Consider the following 13767-nt stretch of genomic DNA (forward strand, 5'->3'; position numbering starts at 1 on the left):
AGCAATTCTCCTGTCTCAGCCTCCCAAAGTGCTGGGATTATAGGCATGAGTCACCATACCCAGGCTCTATAGCCTGAGTCTTAATCCCCTTATGAAAGTAACAAAAAATATTCCTATTGCAATTGGACTCAAGATAACTTTCTAAAAATGTTACATTGAATAACAATAAGTGAAAAATCAGCTTAAGCATATGAGATGTGGATGGACATAATTTCTGAGTTATCTAATTGTGTTTGTAGTTTGATTTATAAAATCTTTCTAATCTGTTCACTATTAATGCTAGAGAGTGTATTTTTGTATATTTATTTTTTTTAAAGAACTTTAAATTTTTTAAAAAAGTATTACAAAAAGAGTTGATCTATATAAAAAGTATTTAATATAAAGAACACCAAAGCACCTTTTTGTCAGGAAGAAATCCCTATGACATATCTCAGATTACGCAAGTCAAATTTCCCTTATCTGAATTTCTACTTGGATACAAAATAATAAACATATCCTCATCTGTTTCAGATAAATCTTTAGCATTATCCAACACAGGGATCATAATGAATTCAGAAAAAATATTATTGCATTAAAAAAAATAGCCAATTCAAAGTTTTTCCAGTTTAAAAATAGCACCACTTAAGGAAGGGGATATATTTCAGTTCAAAGTCCCTAAGCAGGTGGTTTACTACAATTAAAGCACACTAAAGGCTGAGGGTTTGACTTTCATAACTTTCCTATGATCTGGGGTAGCAAATTAAAAGAAAGTAAAAAAACAAACCAAAGAATTGAAAGACACACAACACACGCACACACACACTCCTGCCAAAGTGTGTCTGTTTTCTGCCAGTTGTGTCACCAGTCAGCAACCTCGACCACAAAAGGTGTTTTCACGTCTATCTTGCCGCTGTTGACGATCGAGCAGTTGGTGAGTGGACGGTCATGCCCATCAGTCGCTTGGAGCTCTATGGAGTGCACCACTGTCTGGTGAGAGAAAAGCAGACATGTTGAATTCTGACCAGCAGCTATAGCAATCCAAAGGTTCAAGGCCAACTCCAAAAGCCCAAGTGGGAATGGTGTTTTCTTTTTTTTGACTACTAAGACCATGCTTGCTAACTGTGGAAAACTTAGAACATTCAGAAAATATATACATCACATAATAAAATTCATCCATGACCTTCTTACTCAGAGACCACACTGGTATTTCCTCACTTATTTTTAAATAAGCATTTTATATTCTACAAAAGAGATTTTTGTAAACACTCAGCTCTATTGAAAGGCATTTCCATTCACCTGCTATAAGCCAGTGTAAGAGTTAACATGGAGTCTGAGTCAGTTTCAGCTCCATCCTATAATAGGTCTGGACATGATAAAATGGGCCAGAAGGCAGATGTAGAAGTGGACCTACTTCTAAGTTTGTCCATTTTAAAGGTGACCCAAGCCATTAACCTATAAGTTGAGCCTAAGACTAATGTAACCCCAAGTCCTCACAGTGCTGTGAAGGCACCTTTCTCTACCCTGGAAGGCTTCACAAGCCCAACAGAACTGTATTTCACACTGAATGAGGTTAGAACGGACCAACAAAGTAGGCTTTTGGTGGGTTTCCCAAACAGTGCTGAGGCTACCAGCTCAGTTCCCAAACTTGTGTTAGGTAGAATCAGAAGAGCAAGTAGCTGTGGAAGAACTGCAGTGAGCAAGATTGGTTTATTTACATTTGGATAAGGGAGGCAGAACAAATCACATGGAAACAAACAAAATAAAATATGGAAGAGGGCAAGGGAGACGAGGATGGTCCAGGCCTGGGTCAGGCAGATTTCACAGTAGCCAGTTTAGGAGCTGAAAGAGCTACTTCTATCAGCTGTGAGGCAGAAATATTGAGAAAGAGAGAGAATGAGGATTTTAAGAAGTGTTCCTATGGGTTGTGAATTGGACTGCTTTGACATTCTTTGAGAACCAACAGTATAGATTCAAATTCTCTTCAGTAATTTTTGGTTGCTATACTGTGTCTCTGTGAGTGTGACCTAGGTGTCTGAGCTGAACCACATAGGATTCTGGAGTTGTTTTGTTTTGCTTTGTTTTCAACAATTTATTTTTAATTCTGGTAAGAAACACATAAAATTTGCCATCTTACTCATTTATAAGTTCACAGTACAGTGGTGTTGAGTATATTTACATTGTTGTGCAACCAATCTCCAGAATTCTTCATCTTGCAAAACTGAAACCCTATACCTATTAAATACAACATCCCATTTACCTCTATCCCCAGCCCATGGCAACTACCATTCTACTTTCTGTTTCTATCAATGTGACCGTTTTAGATACTTCATATAAATGGAATCATACAGTGTTTGTCTTCCTACGACTGGTTTATTTCACTTAACATAATGTCCTCAGAATTTCCTTCCTTTTGAAGACTGAATAATATTTCATTGTATGTATATATGGGGTCCTGGTATATATTGGTTCCATTAAAAAGGGCTTTACATTTATAGCAAGTAGTAAAATAAATCAACTTAAGTACTTAATTTCTCCTTGTCAAGTCCCCAGCTGCTGCACCAATGACCCTAAGAATTAAAATGTCATACCATATATAATTTATTCACCTTTGAAGAGGCCAGTCAGCTATATAATGGATCTCCAACAAGCATATTTTAAGATCAAAATAAATCACTGAAAGTACTCTCATTAAAAATACAAAGCTTTGAAAGGGAAAACATGTATCAATTTACCATCCCATCAATGACTTTTCCAAATACCACATGTTTTCCATCCAACCAGGTGGGCTTGGTCAAGGTGATGAAGAACTGAGAGCCGTTGGTGTCAGGCCCAGCGTTGACCATGCTGACCCACCCAATGCCATAGTGCTTCAGCTTGAAGTTCTCATCTGGAAACGTCTCACCATAGATGCTCACACCTGAGACAAAACAAGGAGGAGAGTCAACAGATGTCTTCCAATAGGAAGGTAGGGATGGGGAAAACATGTTCAAACATGGAGAAGGGAAGGAGGGAGTATCATTAACTCCTTAAGGAAATAGGGCCCTAGGGCCTAAAATGAACAAAGCAAGCACAGGATGGTGGGATACTGTCTGACCTCGAACCGAGAGCCAAACCTTCATCAAGCAGGTCCATGATTTCACTCTGAAGTGAGAAGAAGCTGAAGGGCAGGAAAACATCCTAAAGCTAGAGGGAAAGGTGTACAAGCTATCCTAGTGGCTCTGTACCTGTTTCCTGAGCCTCAAAGCTCAGGACAGTCCTGTTACTTATCCAGGAATGGTTGTTACTTAGCACCTAAGCAGGATGCACCAACTATTCAATATACACCCACAGCGAATTCTCATAACAACCCTGAGGAGTAGGCATTCTCCATCCTATTTTACAATGGGATACAGAGGTTACAAAACTTGAAAACAGCAGGGCAGAATTTGAGCAACTGACTTTCTGACTCGAAAGCTGGTGCTTTTTCTTGCCTCAGCACTGAGAACAATAGCAGCTGATCTGGAAGCTGTTGGTCACAGCAACTTCAGGGCCCATCAGGACACAGAGGATGATGGCAATTGGGAGCACCCAGTGGTCAACCTTGAACAGGAGAACCAAAGCAAGGCATGAGGTCTGGAGTTCTAGCAAAGCAGCAGGCAGAGTGAAAGACCATTTTCCACAGACCATGAGAAGGATCTGACCATCCTCCAACACCTCAAGGGTCTGCCAGGCCCATCTCCCCTTCTGTAGGACCCCCTTACCTATCAGTTGCTAACTTCAAAATTCGGATTTCAGTTAGAAAGCCCAGAAGCAGCCAGGCATGGTGGGTCACGCCTATAATCCCAGCACTTTGGGAGGCTGAGGTGGTCGGATCATCTGAGGTCAGGAGTTTGAAACGAGTTTGGCCAACATGGGAAACCCCATCTCTATTAAAAATACAAAAATTAGCCAGGCGAGGTGGCAGGCGCCTGCAATCCCTTCTACTTGGGAGGCTGAGGTAGGAGAACTGCTTGAACCCAGGAGGCGGAGGTTGTAGTGAGCCAAGATTGTGTAATTGCACTCCAGCCTGGGTTGACAGTGTGAGACTCTGTCTGAAAAAAAAAAAAAAAAAAGCCCAGAAGTGGATATCACAGGCAAGCAATTTATAACTGGCTGGTTAGTGATACTTGAAGTGGCCTTATAAGAGAACGCTCCTACAGAGGGGCCTAGGTTGTATTTAAATGGCCCAAAACATCGTCTGTCCAAAATTCAGAGAATTTTAACGTAAGACACATACTGGGCAGGGAAGGTAGTAAGAAAAAAAAAGTTAGCAAAAAGAGGGCAGAGTGAAGCTCAGTCACCGTTCCTGCTGGGCAGGATTCCTATGGCAGGAAGGCCAGATGCCAGCTCTGAGGGCATGGCTACCAGCCCCGCAGGGTTTTCCAGTGAGATCCACCAGCGTCCTCAGCAAATCCCATTGCCTGGGGTAATGTGAATGCCTTCCTCTCTCCAGTCTACATCCCCATATCCCACAGCATTTTTGCAAGAACTAAAAGTAATCTTCCCAAAGTGCCTGGCAAATCAAAACACTTAATAGCAGCCATTTTTTTTCTTATAAACAAACCATTGCAATAAACATCAAATTAGAAATAGTGCTTGAAAATGGCCTGTTGCTTTAAAATGGACAATAAATATCCATCCAAACCAGTATTTGCTGAATAAAAAATCTTAAATCTAAGATAAATTTAAATTTTTTGGAGTTATATAGTGTATGATCAAGAAAAGAACTCACTATGCTTCTGAGGGAAAACAGTACATGGAGCTGGATAGCTATAATCCTCCATGAGAAACAATAAACTGAAGGAGATTTGAAACTCTATAAATTTAACTGTTTATACTTTATTGAACTCCGATTTTGTTTATAAGAGTTAGTTTCCATTACAATTTTGACAACTCAGCTATTGCTTTAACTTTAAAAAATTATTGGTTCCCACCTTTGTCCAAAGGACAGCAAATAGTAAGCTTGGGTGCTGACAAAGCCACCACCCTGTAAACTCAGACACTGGGTTCAGTCCTCCGGTTCCCAAGTTACCCAAGTAGAATTTGCTTTCTCTAACACAACATTTTAGAACACAAAAAAGAAAACACACAGCCAGAAGTATGAATTACTTTTTTGCGGGTTAAACCTTAAAAGTTCTCTCGGACTTGTTTTTAACTGTTTCGTCAATATGATGAAAGACTTGAAAGAAGGAGGAAAGTGCGCTGAGACTCTGCTGCTAATTCTAGTGTCACCCTCCTGCCACGCCAGCCTCTGCAGCGGGCTGCCATCCCAGGGGAACGCAGCTTCAAGTTCCACACCTTTTCCTTCCTATGGCAGATATTTTTCTGTATGGCTACTGACTAGCAGTCCGGCATTTTAATAATTGCAAAATATCCTGCCAAACGAATACATCTCGATTATGGAAAGACAATACACACCAAAACAATCCTGCTTAAAAGGAGGACGCCTCTCTCATACCTGCCAAGATGCTGCTAGATGAGTCCCCCAAACTCCATCCTTCTTAAAGAGGTAGAGTCGTCTTTACAACTGTGTTCCTTAGCTCTGGATTTCAATGGACTGGGTTCATATACTGGCTTAATCTTAGGTTTCGATTTGGCAAATGGGAAAAGAGAAATGCAAAGACATTACCGCCAGTGCCATCTCCAGCAGTGATGTCGCCTCCCTGAATCATGAAATCCTTGATGACGCGATGAAACACGCTTCCTTTATATCCATATCCTTTCTGAAGAGATGATTTCAGTTGAGTAACAAGTAACAGAAGCCATACTGAAAGATAAACTCAGTGTTTATCTGGAAAGGACAAACTGAGAAAATGAAATAAAATACCTATAGAACTTGATTACACCCCAGCTATGGTTTACTGAGAGAAATTTATCATTAGCTGACCAAAAAATAAATAATGTTATGTAAGCAAAGTATTACTGTGAATAAATTAAAAAGAGAGCAAACTGTATTTTTACTTGATGATAATTTTCTCCCAATTTCCAGAAGCCTGAGGGCACAGAGTGCCCAAATAATACAGATTTTACTGGAAAATAAAGTAAAATGTGGTAAGGTTCATCTAACATACTAATTTAATACTTATTTTCCAGACGACATCTTCATATTTGGCTTAAAAGAAAGAATATCCAGTTGAAAGGAAATAAAACTGAGAGATACCTCTCCTGTTGCTAGAGCAACAAAATTTTCCACTGTCTTGGGCACAACTTTTCCAAAGAGGCCAATCACAATTCTGCCAACATCTTTGTCTCCAATCCTCACATCAAAGAAGACCTGTGTGCAGTTGAAAGGCAGAGTGGAAGGTTATAAGGTGGAAAATCACAAATACAAAGTAAGTCAAAATTAAAATCTGAGAATTGATCCACTACAAAAGCCCTGCCCATCAGTATTTTATAAAGGAGCATGATGTCAATTAAAGGTACTCTAAAACTATTGCGTGGGTGCATTTCACTCACAAATATTCATTCAACAAACATTACTAAGCACCACCTATGGGCCGGGCACTGTACCAGGTATTGAGTTTAAAGGCTGGCTCAACCCTATCAGGGTTGGGCAACGAAGTCTTCAATAATTCTTCTTTTCCCATACCCCAGACAAACACTGCTGCTACTTCCCATTTCCCAGCTTTAAGGATAAATATTAGAGTGGAAAATGTTGCTCTCTTAGAAAATAATGCTCTCTAATCTTGGCAAGAGAAAAAAAAAAGTTTGTGAGGAAACAGGCTAACCATCCAAATTTATTTTTTTGTAATTTCAAACAGTCTCAAATTTGCAATGAGTTCTCAATAGATGTCTGCCATCCAGGAGATGGTGAAAATGATGAAACACAGCAGTGTTTCATCAGGCCTTCAAAGGCCTGCCACTCACATCCAAGCACAGTAAAGCACCAGGTCCCCAGCTTTCCAAAGGACAGCAAACATTAAGCTTGGGTCCTGACAAAGGCATCACCTTGTAAACTCAGACACTGAATTTAGTCCTCCTGTTCACAAGTTACCCAAGTAAAATTGGCTTTCCCTAACCCAACATTTTAGAACAGAAAAAAAGAAAACACGTGGTCAGAAGGGAGTGTGAGTCCCCTTTTTGCAGGTAAAACCTTAAAAGTTCTCTTGGACTTGTTTTTTAACTGTCTCATCTGAAACAAAATTATATGCGTTTTGCTTCACAAATCACTGTGCTAAGATGATTCTGAAATAGAACGCTTGAAAAGGCCACAGAGTCGAAGGGCATTCTATTAGCGAGTTTAGATTATATGAACCAATTTACTGTTTGAATGGGTAGAAAAGACATTCAACAGATGGCTTTAAAAAATATAAGAAGGGTTGTCAATGAAAAAAGATGTCTTACAGTTTAGAAAAATCACTAAGTAAAGACTGTCAAGCTTTATTTCAAGACAACAACTTCTGCCAATACATCAGCACGTCAGTCACAGGGTGATGTGATATTTAGTGTTCCATGTGGCATTTTACAATTTTTACATGGCCAAAGCAGCAAAACTTTTATTATTTATATAGAGGAGTGCTATAGAATGCATAAAAGGCCCTGCCCTTGAGATGGGGCAGTGCGTTAAAGGACTGCAATTCAGCATGGCTTGGGATAGGAAGCTGCTTCAACACATGCGTGAGCCTGCTCAGTGCAGAGCTGGCTTACAAGAGAAGTTGTTTCCCCAAAGGGATTTGCAAGCCAAGGTGTAAATTCAATAACCAGCAATAACAAAGCAGCACCCGGAAGCCAGTCAGAGAGGCAACCTTAAATAAACATCGTATAAGACACTAGAAGGGCCTTCCAGACTTTTAAAATAAAGAACAGAAAACAAAGCCTGTGAATGTTTAGAAAGGAAGGGAGTACGATCTGGGACAGCAGCATGAGCAGATGAAGAAAAAGTACCTGTCACCCAGCATAACTCTTCAGCAAAAATCACATTTTTTTTACACACAGCCTAGCACACATTGTGATTTTTCCCCAAATTGAAATATCCTTCAGCTTCATGAGTGAGCAAAAGAACAAAAAGCTGGTTTTCCCAACTCTAATGGAAAGGATAAAATCAAATCTTAGTTTGTCAACAAGTATTTATGCAAGGTCCACGTAAAAGGCAATGTAAGGGCACAAACTGTGTAAGAGAGTCCCTGTCCTAAAGCAGTTTAAAATAAAGAGACAGGCTAGGCAAGCCCATAACCACAGTACAGGGCAGCGTGTGACAAATGCCTCCAAAACACTGTATGCCCAGGAATGATGGGGCTGAGGAGGAAGGCTTAAGGGAGGCGGGTCTGGAAGGAGGGGAGCCATCTCCCCAACAAGGATAGGGGTGAGCCCTGCCTGGCAGACTTCTTTCTGGAGCCATCACACCTAGGCAGGAAATGTGGCCTGTGTGCAGAGAAGCAAAGCTGCCCTTCTGACCACGACTAGGGGTGAGGGTGAGTGGGGGTCAGGAAAGAAGCTGCCCACCAGTTTCAGAAGGCAGAGGAGAGATGCTGGCCTAAGCACGAGTTTCATTAGACAACAGAGAGAAGAGAAAGAATCGGGCCGAGTGAGGCTCTGGGAATGTTACTTAAATGGAGAGAGAATCTGGAGGCTCTCACACTAGTTCAAGAATAAGGTCATAATGGCCTGCACTGGGTGGTAGTGGAGGGAATGCACAAGGAAGATGGGAAAGGCACTTATTTATTTATTTACTTATTTACTGAGACAGAATCTCGCTCTGTCACCTAGGCTGGAGTGCAATGGCACAATCTTGGCTCACTGCAACCTCTGCCTCTCGGGTTTAAGCTGCTCTCCCGCCTCAGCCTCCTGAGTAGCTGGGATTACAGGTGTGCACCACCATGCCCGGCTAACTTTTGTAGTTTTAGTAGAGACGGGCTTTTGCCATATTGGCCAGGTTAGTCTTGAACTGCTGATCTTAAGTGATCCACCCACTTTGGCCTCCCAAAGTGCTGGGATTACAGGCATGAACCACAGTGCCCGACCAGGAGAGGCATTTAAACAAAGGGGCAAAAACTGGAGGAAGAGCAGGAAGGAAGAGGGAAGGAAACAAACGTGACTTAGTGTTGGTCTCCGTGTGTGTAACCCACATCATCTTATATAATTAATGCTCACCACACCTGGGAAAGGTGGGATAGGAACTATTATAATTTACAAACGAGAAAAGTGGAAATGAGAGAGGTTAAGTGATTTACCAAGGTTTCCCTACTGTAAGTGTGAGAGCCAGAATTTCAGGGCTGCCTCTAGCTAAACTGGTTTTCATTAATAGGGCTCTCCCAGTCTAGCCAGGGAAACCTAAGGGGTAGAAACAGTGTTTTTAGTTCCCCAGCTAAAGGTCAGCAGAAGGAGGCAGTCAGGAAATGTTAAATGGTTCAATGTCAAATGATACTCAAGGAGGACCCGGACACACACATTCCTAGGCAGGAGGCGAGGCAGCTGGCAGCAAACTCTCTCACTCTAAACCCTCTCACCACTGGATTCATCTCTAATATTGCTGAGTGCCTCTGCGAAACAATGCCCAGTGCTGGGCCAGGGGTGGGGTGGGGCTACAAAGCTCCTACCCTCAAGGAGCTTAGTCCAGCAGAAAACACATACATGAATGCTATACTGTAATAAGAAGTCAGGTTTTATAAGACAAGTACAGATAAAGTGTCATGGCAAGGGGTGGGATTATCTGTGGAGATCAGGGTGGGCTTCCTGGAAAAGGTGATACTTGGACTCCATGCTAGACCTTGGGGGTGGGCACCTCAGTCACTTGTTTTCTTTCCTCAAGGCTGCCCTTGAAAGTCATTTGAAAATTATGCGGCATTGGAGGTGGGAAGAGGTAGAGAGGGAGGAGGCATTCGCACAGCCTGACCCAAACCCCTGTGAAATTAATCCTGATTCCATTTCCAAAGTAACTTGGGAGCACACCCAGTACATGAGCTGCGATGTCAAAGAAACTGTTCTCAAACGCAGCTCCACCACTCAACGGCCGTGGAAGCCTCAGCAAATTAATTAAACTCTGAACTCCCTCTCTTCATCTATAAAATAAATGATGATTCCTTTCAGGTCTGCACTGTCACAGTAGGATTAAGAAGATAAACACAAATAACACTAACAAGTGACTTCTGAAGTCAGGGACTATGGACTATGTGCTTTACCTGCTTCTATGGTTTGAATATTTGATCCCAATGTTGGAGGTGGGGCCTAATGTGAGGTGTGTGGATCATGGGGGTAGATCCCTCATGAATGGCCTGCTGCCATCTCAGCAGTGAGTTCTCACTCTGTTAGTTCCCATAACAGCTAGTTTTTAAAGGGAGCTGCCATCACCCCCGTAAGCCCCCTCTCTCACCCACATGCCTGCTCCCTGTCACCTTCCACCATGAGTGGAAGCACCCTGAGGCTGTCACCAGATGCCCAATCTTGAACCTTCCAGCCAGCAGAACTATGAGCTAAATAAACCTTTTTTCTTCATAAATTACCCAGCCTCAAGTATTCCTTTATAGCAACACAAATGGACTAAGACATCTGCTTTACCACATCTAATATGCAAAGCCCTCCCAGGTATTTCTGTCTCCATTTGACAGAGGAGGAAACGGAGCCATAGACATTCGATCACTTGTCCAAGGCCATCTAGCCACAGCCTCCTGGCCACTACATGCTAATGCGCTTGCAAGCTGTAATATGTGTGCAGCTGGAAGGATGGTGGCATTACACTCCCAGTACCTACACTCCCGGTGCCGGACCCTGCACAGATCCGATGGCATTGGTTCAAAAATATAGGTCAGCAAATGTAATTCTGTGGATTTGGAGCCCAATGAGCCAGGGCCCCCACCTGAGCCTCTATGGCCGGGGCAGGAAGCTGCCAGGCTGGCCCAGCAGCAGGATCTATGGATGAAGTCAGTGCCACTAATGGGCCATGTGGGCACAATAGTACCTCACACTTCGCTTATTTACAGATTCCTACTTTTAAATGAAATCAGAGGTAAATGAAAACACTGCTGGGGAAAACATTACACTAGAGCAAGGGCCAGTTAATGTACTTGTCTGCACTCAGAGAAATTATTTGTAACATCATTTTCCAATAGATTTAGTTGTCTTTAAAAGTTCATGAAAAAGTAATTTAACAGAGCAGAATCTGTTTAAGATGCGCCTACACAATTAGCTTTTAGAACTTAATGACAAATTTGGTAGGGGGAAAAAAAGACATGATAAGCAACAATTCTGAGAGTAGGGTACATGCTAACTCCCCTCAGTGACAGTGTCACACAAGGGGTTAGGATACTCAAACCCTTCCCTTCCTGCAGCCACCAGCTTCCTCTTCTCTTGGCTCTGTCTTCCAGTGGTTCCCAGTCCACACTGGCTGCACACCAGAATCATCTGAAAGCTTCTAAAAGATAGGATACTGAGCCCCACCCATACAGACTGTGATTGACTTGTTCTGCGGTGGGTCTCTGCATCAGTAGGTTTAAAAAGTTTCCCAAGTGAAACTTGTTCCCAAATATTGCAGGGGACATACTTACACTAAAAAATTTATTCGTTGTTAATCTGAAATTCATATCTAACTGGGCATCCTGTACTTTATTTGGCAATCCTATTCCCTCTCCTTCACCCACTTTGTAAACCATCAGCAATTCCTGTTAGTTACACCTCCAAAATCTATTCCAAGTCCTTCCCTTGCTCCTCATTTCAATGATTACCACCCTAATCCAAGCCACCATCTGGACGCTGGCATGGTGCCCTGAATGACCTCCCAGTTCAGTCTCCACTGAGTGACCACAGAAATTTCTTAAGAGCATATATTGAGATTATGCCATTCTCAGGCTTAAAACCCTTCAGTGGCTCTGACTGCAGAGTAAGACTTCAAATTTTAAGAATAATTGCCTCGATACCCGCACACCTACCCGCAGCCTCTAAGGCACTGTGTGATCTCGCTGCTTCTCACCCCTCCAACCTCCTCTCAAGTCACTTCTCATTCTGTGCTGAAGACACACCGCCGTCCTCTCCACAGGCTCTGAATGCAGGGAGGGCTCTCCTGTTTGAGGGCTTTTGCACGTGCAGTTCCTTTTATCCCCTAAGTCATCCCTGCGCTGGTTTTTCTCATTTTTCAGGTATTTGTAAATGTCACATAATCTATATTAAAGTTTATTTCCTCCAACATTTCATAATTGTGCGAATTTTATGTTTATGGCTTTATCCCAAGAGACCCCGTTCGGCTCTGTGGCCTTGCACAAACCATTTCCCAAAATTAGATATGCCTACAAGATCAAGAGGCTGGGAGTAAGATCAGAGCTTCTCAAAACCATCAGGCTGTTTATCAACCCCGCCCACAGCCATGACATCAAATGCTGAGCTGGACCTCTTCCTCCCCACCCCGGTCCTCCCCGGCCTCAGGTGGCGTCTGCGGTAGAGGATGTAAGCATTCTACTAGTTGATTAGTCTTTTCCACGGACAAACCCCAGACTGATTAGGACCACTTTCAGCTGCACCCCGCCCCCTCCGGCTTCAGTTTCCAAGACACTATTCCCGGCAGGTTTTCTAGAAGTGGTGATCATGGGCACCAAGTTATCCCCTCCTTCTCCCTGCGCTCTCCCACTATCGTCTACCCTTGGTTAAATATGCTGAAAAAAGAACTGAAGCGGAGTTAAGTACGAGGAAGCCCTGAAGACCCACTTTCTGGCAGCCCCCCGCCCGCCCGCGTCCCCCGCCGTGGAAGCCGCCCCAGGTGCACAGGTGCCGCGTTCGCCGGGCCTAGCACAGCCCACAGTCGGCGCCGCCCGCCAGCCGAAGTTGAAGGCGCACCTCCCCTTCCCGGGAGAGGATGACGGTTCCCAAAAACAGGCGGGGGACAGCCTCTCATTTGAGCGAGGCGCTCTGACGCCTGCCCGAAACCCCGCAGCCGGCGTGGAGCTCGGCTCTTACCCGCCCGAGGACAGCGGGGCGGAAGGCTGCAAGCCCTGGGCTCCGAGCGCCTCTCCCGCTCGGGTCCCGTCCCCCACCCTTCCCGCATTCCTCTCGCTCCGCTCCCGAGCCCAGGCCACGCCGAAGGAAGTACTTGGGCAGTCTCCTTCCTGGAGAACGGGCCCGCCGGTTCCGGAAGCCTCTCCTACCCCCAGGCTGCTTACCTCGGATCCTCGACCTGGGACAAGAAGTCCAGGCAGCCGGCGGTGGGGGCCAGCTGGCCTCAGCCCAGAGCCCCCTGGGTCTCCCCGGGAGCGCCGCCACCCCGCACGCCAGCAGCCCCCTCCCACCCAGCCCCGCGGCCGCCTCCCGTCCCGCTGCGCGCGGGACACCTCCTCCTCGCCCACCCTGACACCGAGTCCCAGTGTCCAAAGCGCCCCCAGGCCCCCGCCCGCCACGGGGGAAGTTGCTGCCCGCCGCTCTCGGTCACCTTGGCCGTCACCGAGGGGCCTCGCTTGCGGAAGCCCCCGGCCCCCGAAGAAGACACGCGCGCGCCGAGCCCCCCGCAAAGCACGAGCAGTAGCAGCAGCCGGAGACCCGGGGCCATGGTGAGCAGTGGCAGCGGCGCCACCGGCACGGGCGTGACCGCTCTCTCCGGGACCGCTGGCGGGACTCCCGGACCGCTGCGCCTGCGCGCTCTCGGTTGCGGGGGATGGGGATCGGGCAGTCGGGGAAGGGCGGGGACCCGGGGCACGTCCCTCCCAAGTTCAGCCTAGCGACCCGAACTTGGGACTCGGAGGGGCGCGCCCAGAGGACGCAACCCGGGCTCGGCCGCCGCGCCCAAGGATTGATTCCCTGGGGGAGCCCAGGTTGCCCAGGCGCGACGCCAGGCGCAGCGGGCTCGGCTGGGAG

At 45.1% G+C, this 13767-nt stretch overlaps 1 protein-coding gene across 1 annotated transcript; it reads right to left on the bottom strand.

The window, feature by feature from the left end:
• Positions 1 to 353: 353 nt before the first annotated feature.
• Positions 354 to 13548, bottom strand: PPIC (peptidylprolyl isomerase C). The gene is made up of 5 exons (XM_012448351.2): positions 13346 to 13548; positions 6158 to 6271; positions 5627 to 5720; positions 2712 to 2896; positions 354 to 966 (listed from the first exon to the last, which is right to left on the bottom strand). The coding sequence occupies exons 1-5, from the start codon at positions 13460 to 13462 to the stop codon at positions 838 to 840; spliced, it is 639 nt and encodes a 212-aa protein (XP_012303774.2). The 5' UTR covers positions 13463 to 13548; the 3' UTR covers positions 354 to 837.
• Between the last annotated feature and the right edge of the window lie 219 nt (positions 13549 to 13767).

This window comes from Aotus nancymaae, unplaced genomic scaffold (genome assembly GCF_030222135.1).
Source record: "Aotus nancymaae isolate 86718 unplaced genomic scaffold, 86718_ANA_hifiasm-v0.15.2.pri h1tg000064l_0, whole genome shotgun sequence".
Taxonomy (NCBI): domain Eukaryota; kingdom Metazoa; phylum Chordata; class Mammalia; order Primates; family Aotidae; genus Aotus; species Aotus nancymaae.

Excerpts from the sequence above, each read along its gene's own strand:
- PPIC (XM_012448351.2), bottom strand. The coding sequence starts at position 13,462 with ATGGCCCCGGGTCTCCGGCTGCTGCTACTGCTCGTGCTTTGCGGGGGG. Across the intron at positions 6,272-13,345 it reads GCCCCTCGGTGACGGCCAAG|GTCTTCTTTGATGTGAGGAT; the intron begins GTGACCGAGAGC and ends AACTGCACACAG. Across the intron at positions 5,721-6,157 it reads TTGCTCTAGCAACAGGAGAG|AAAGGATATGGATATAAAGG; the intron begins GTATCTCTCAGT and ends TCATCTCTTCAG.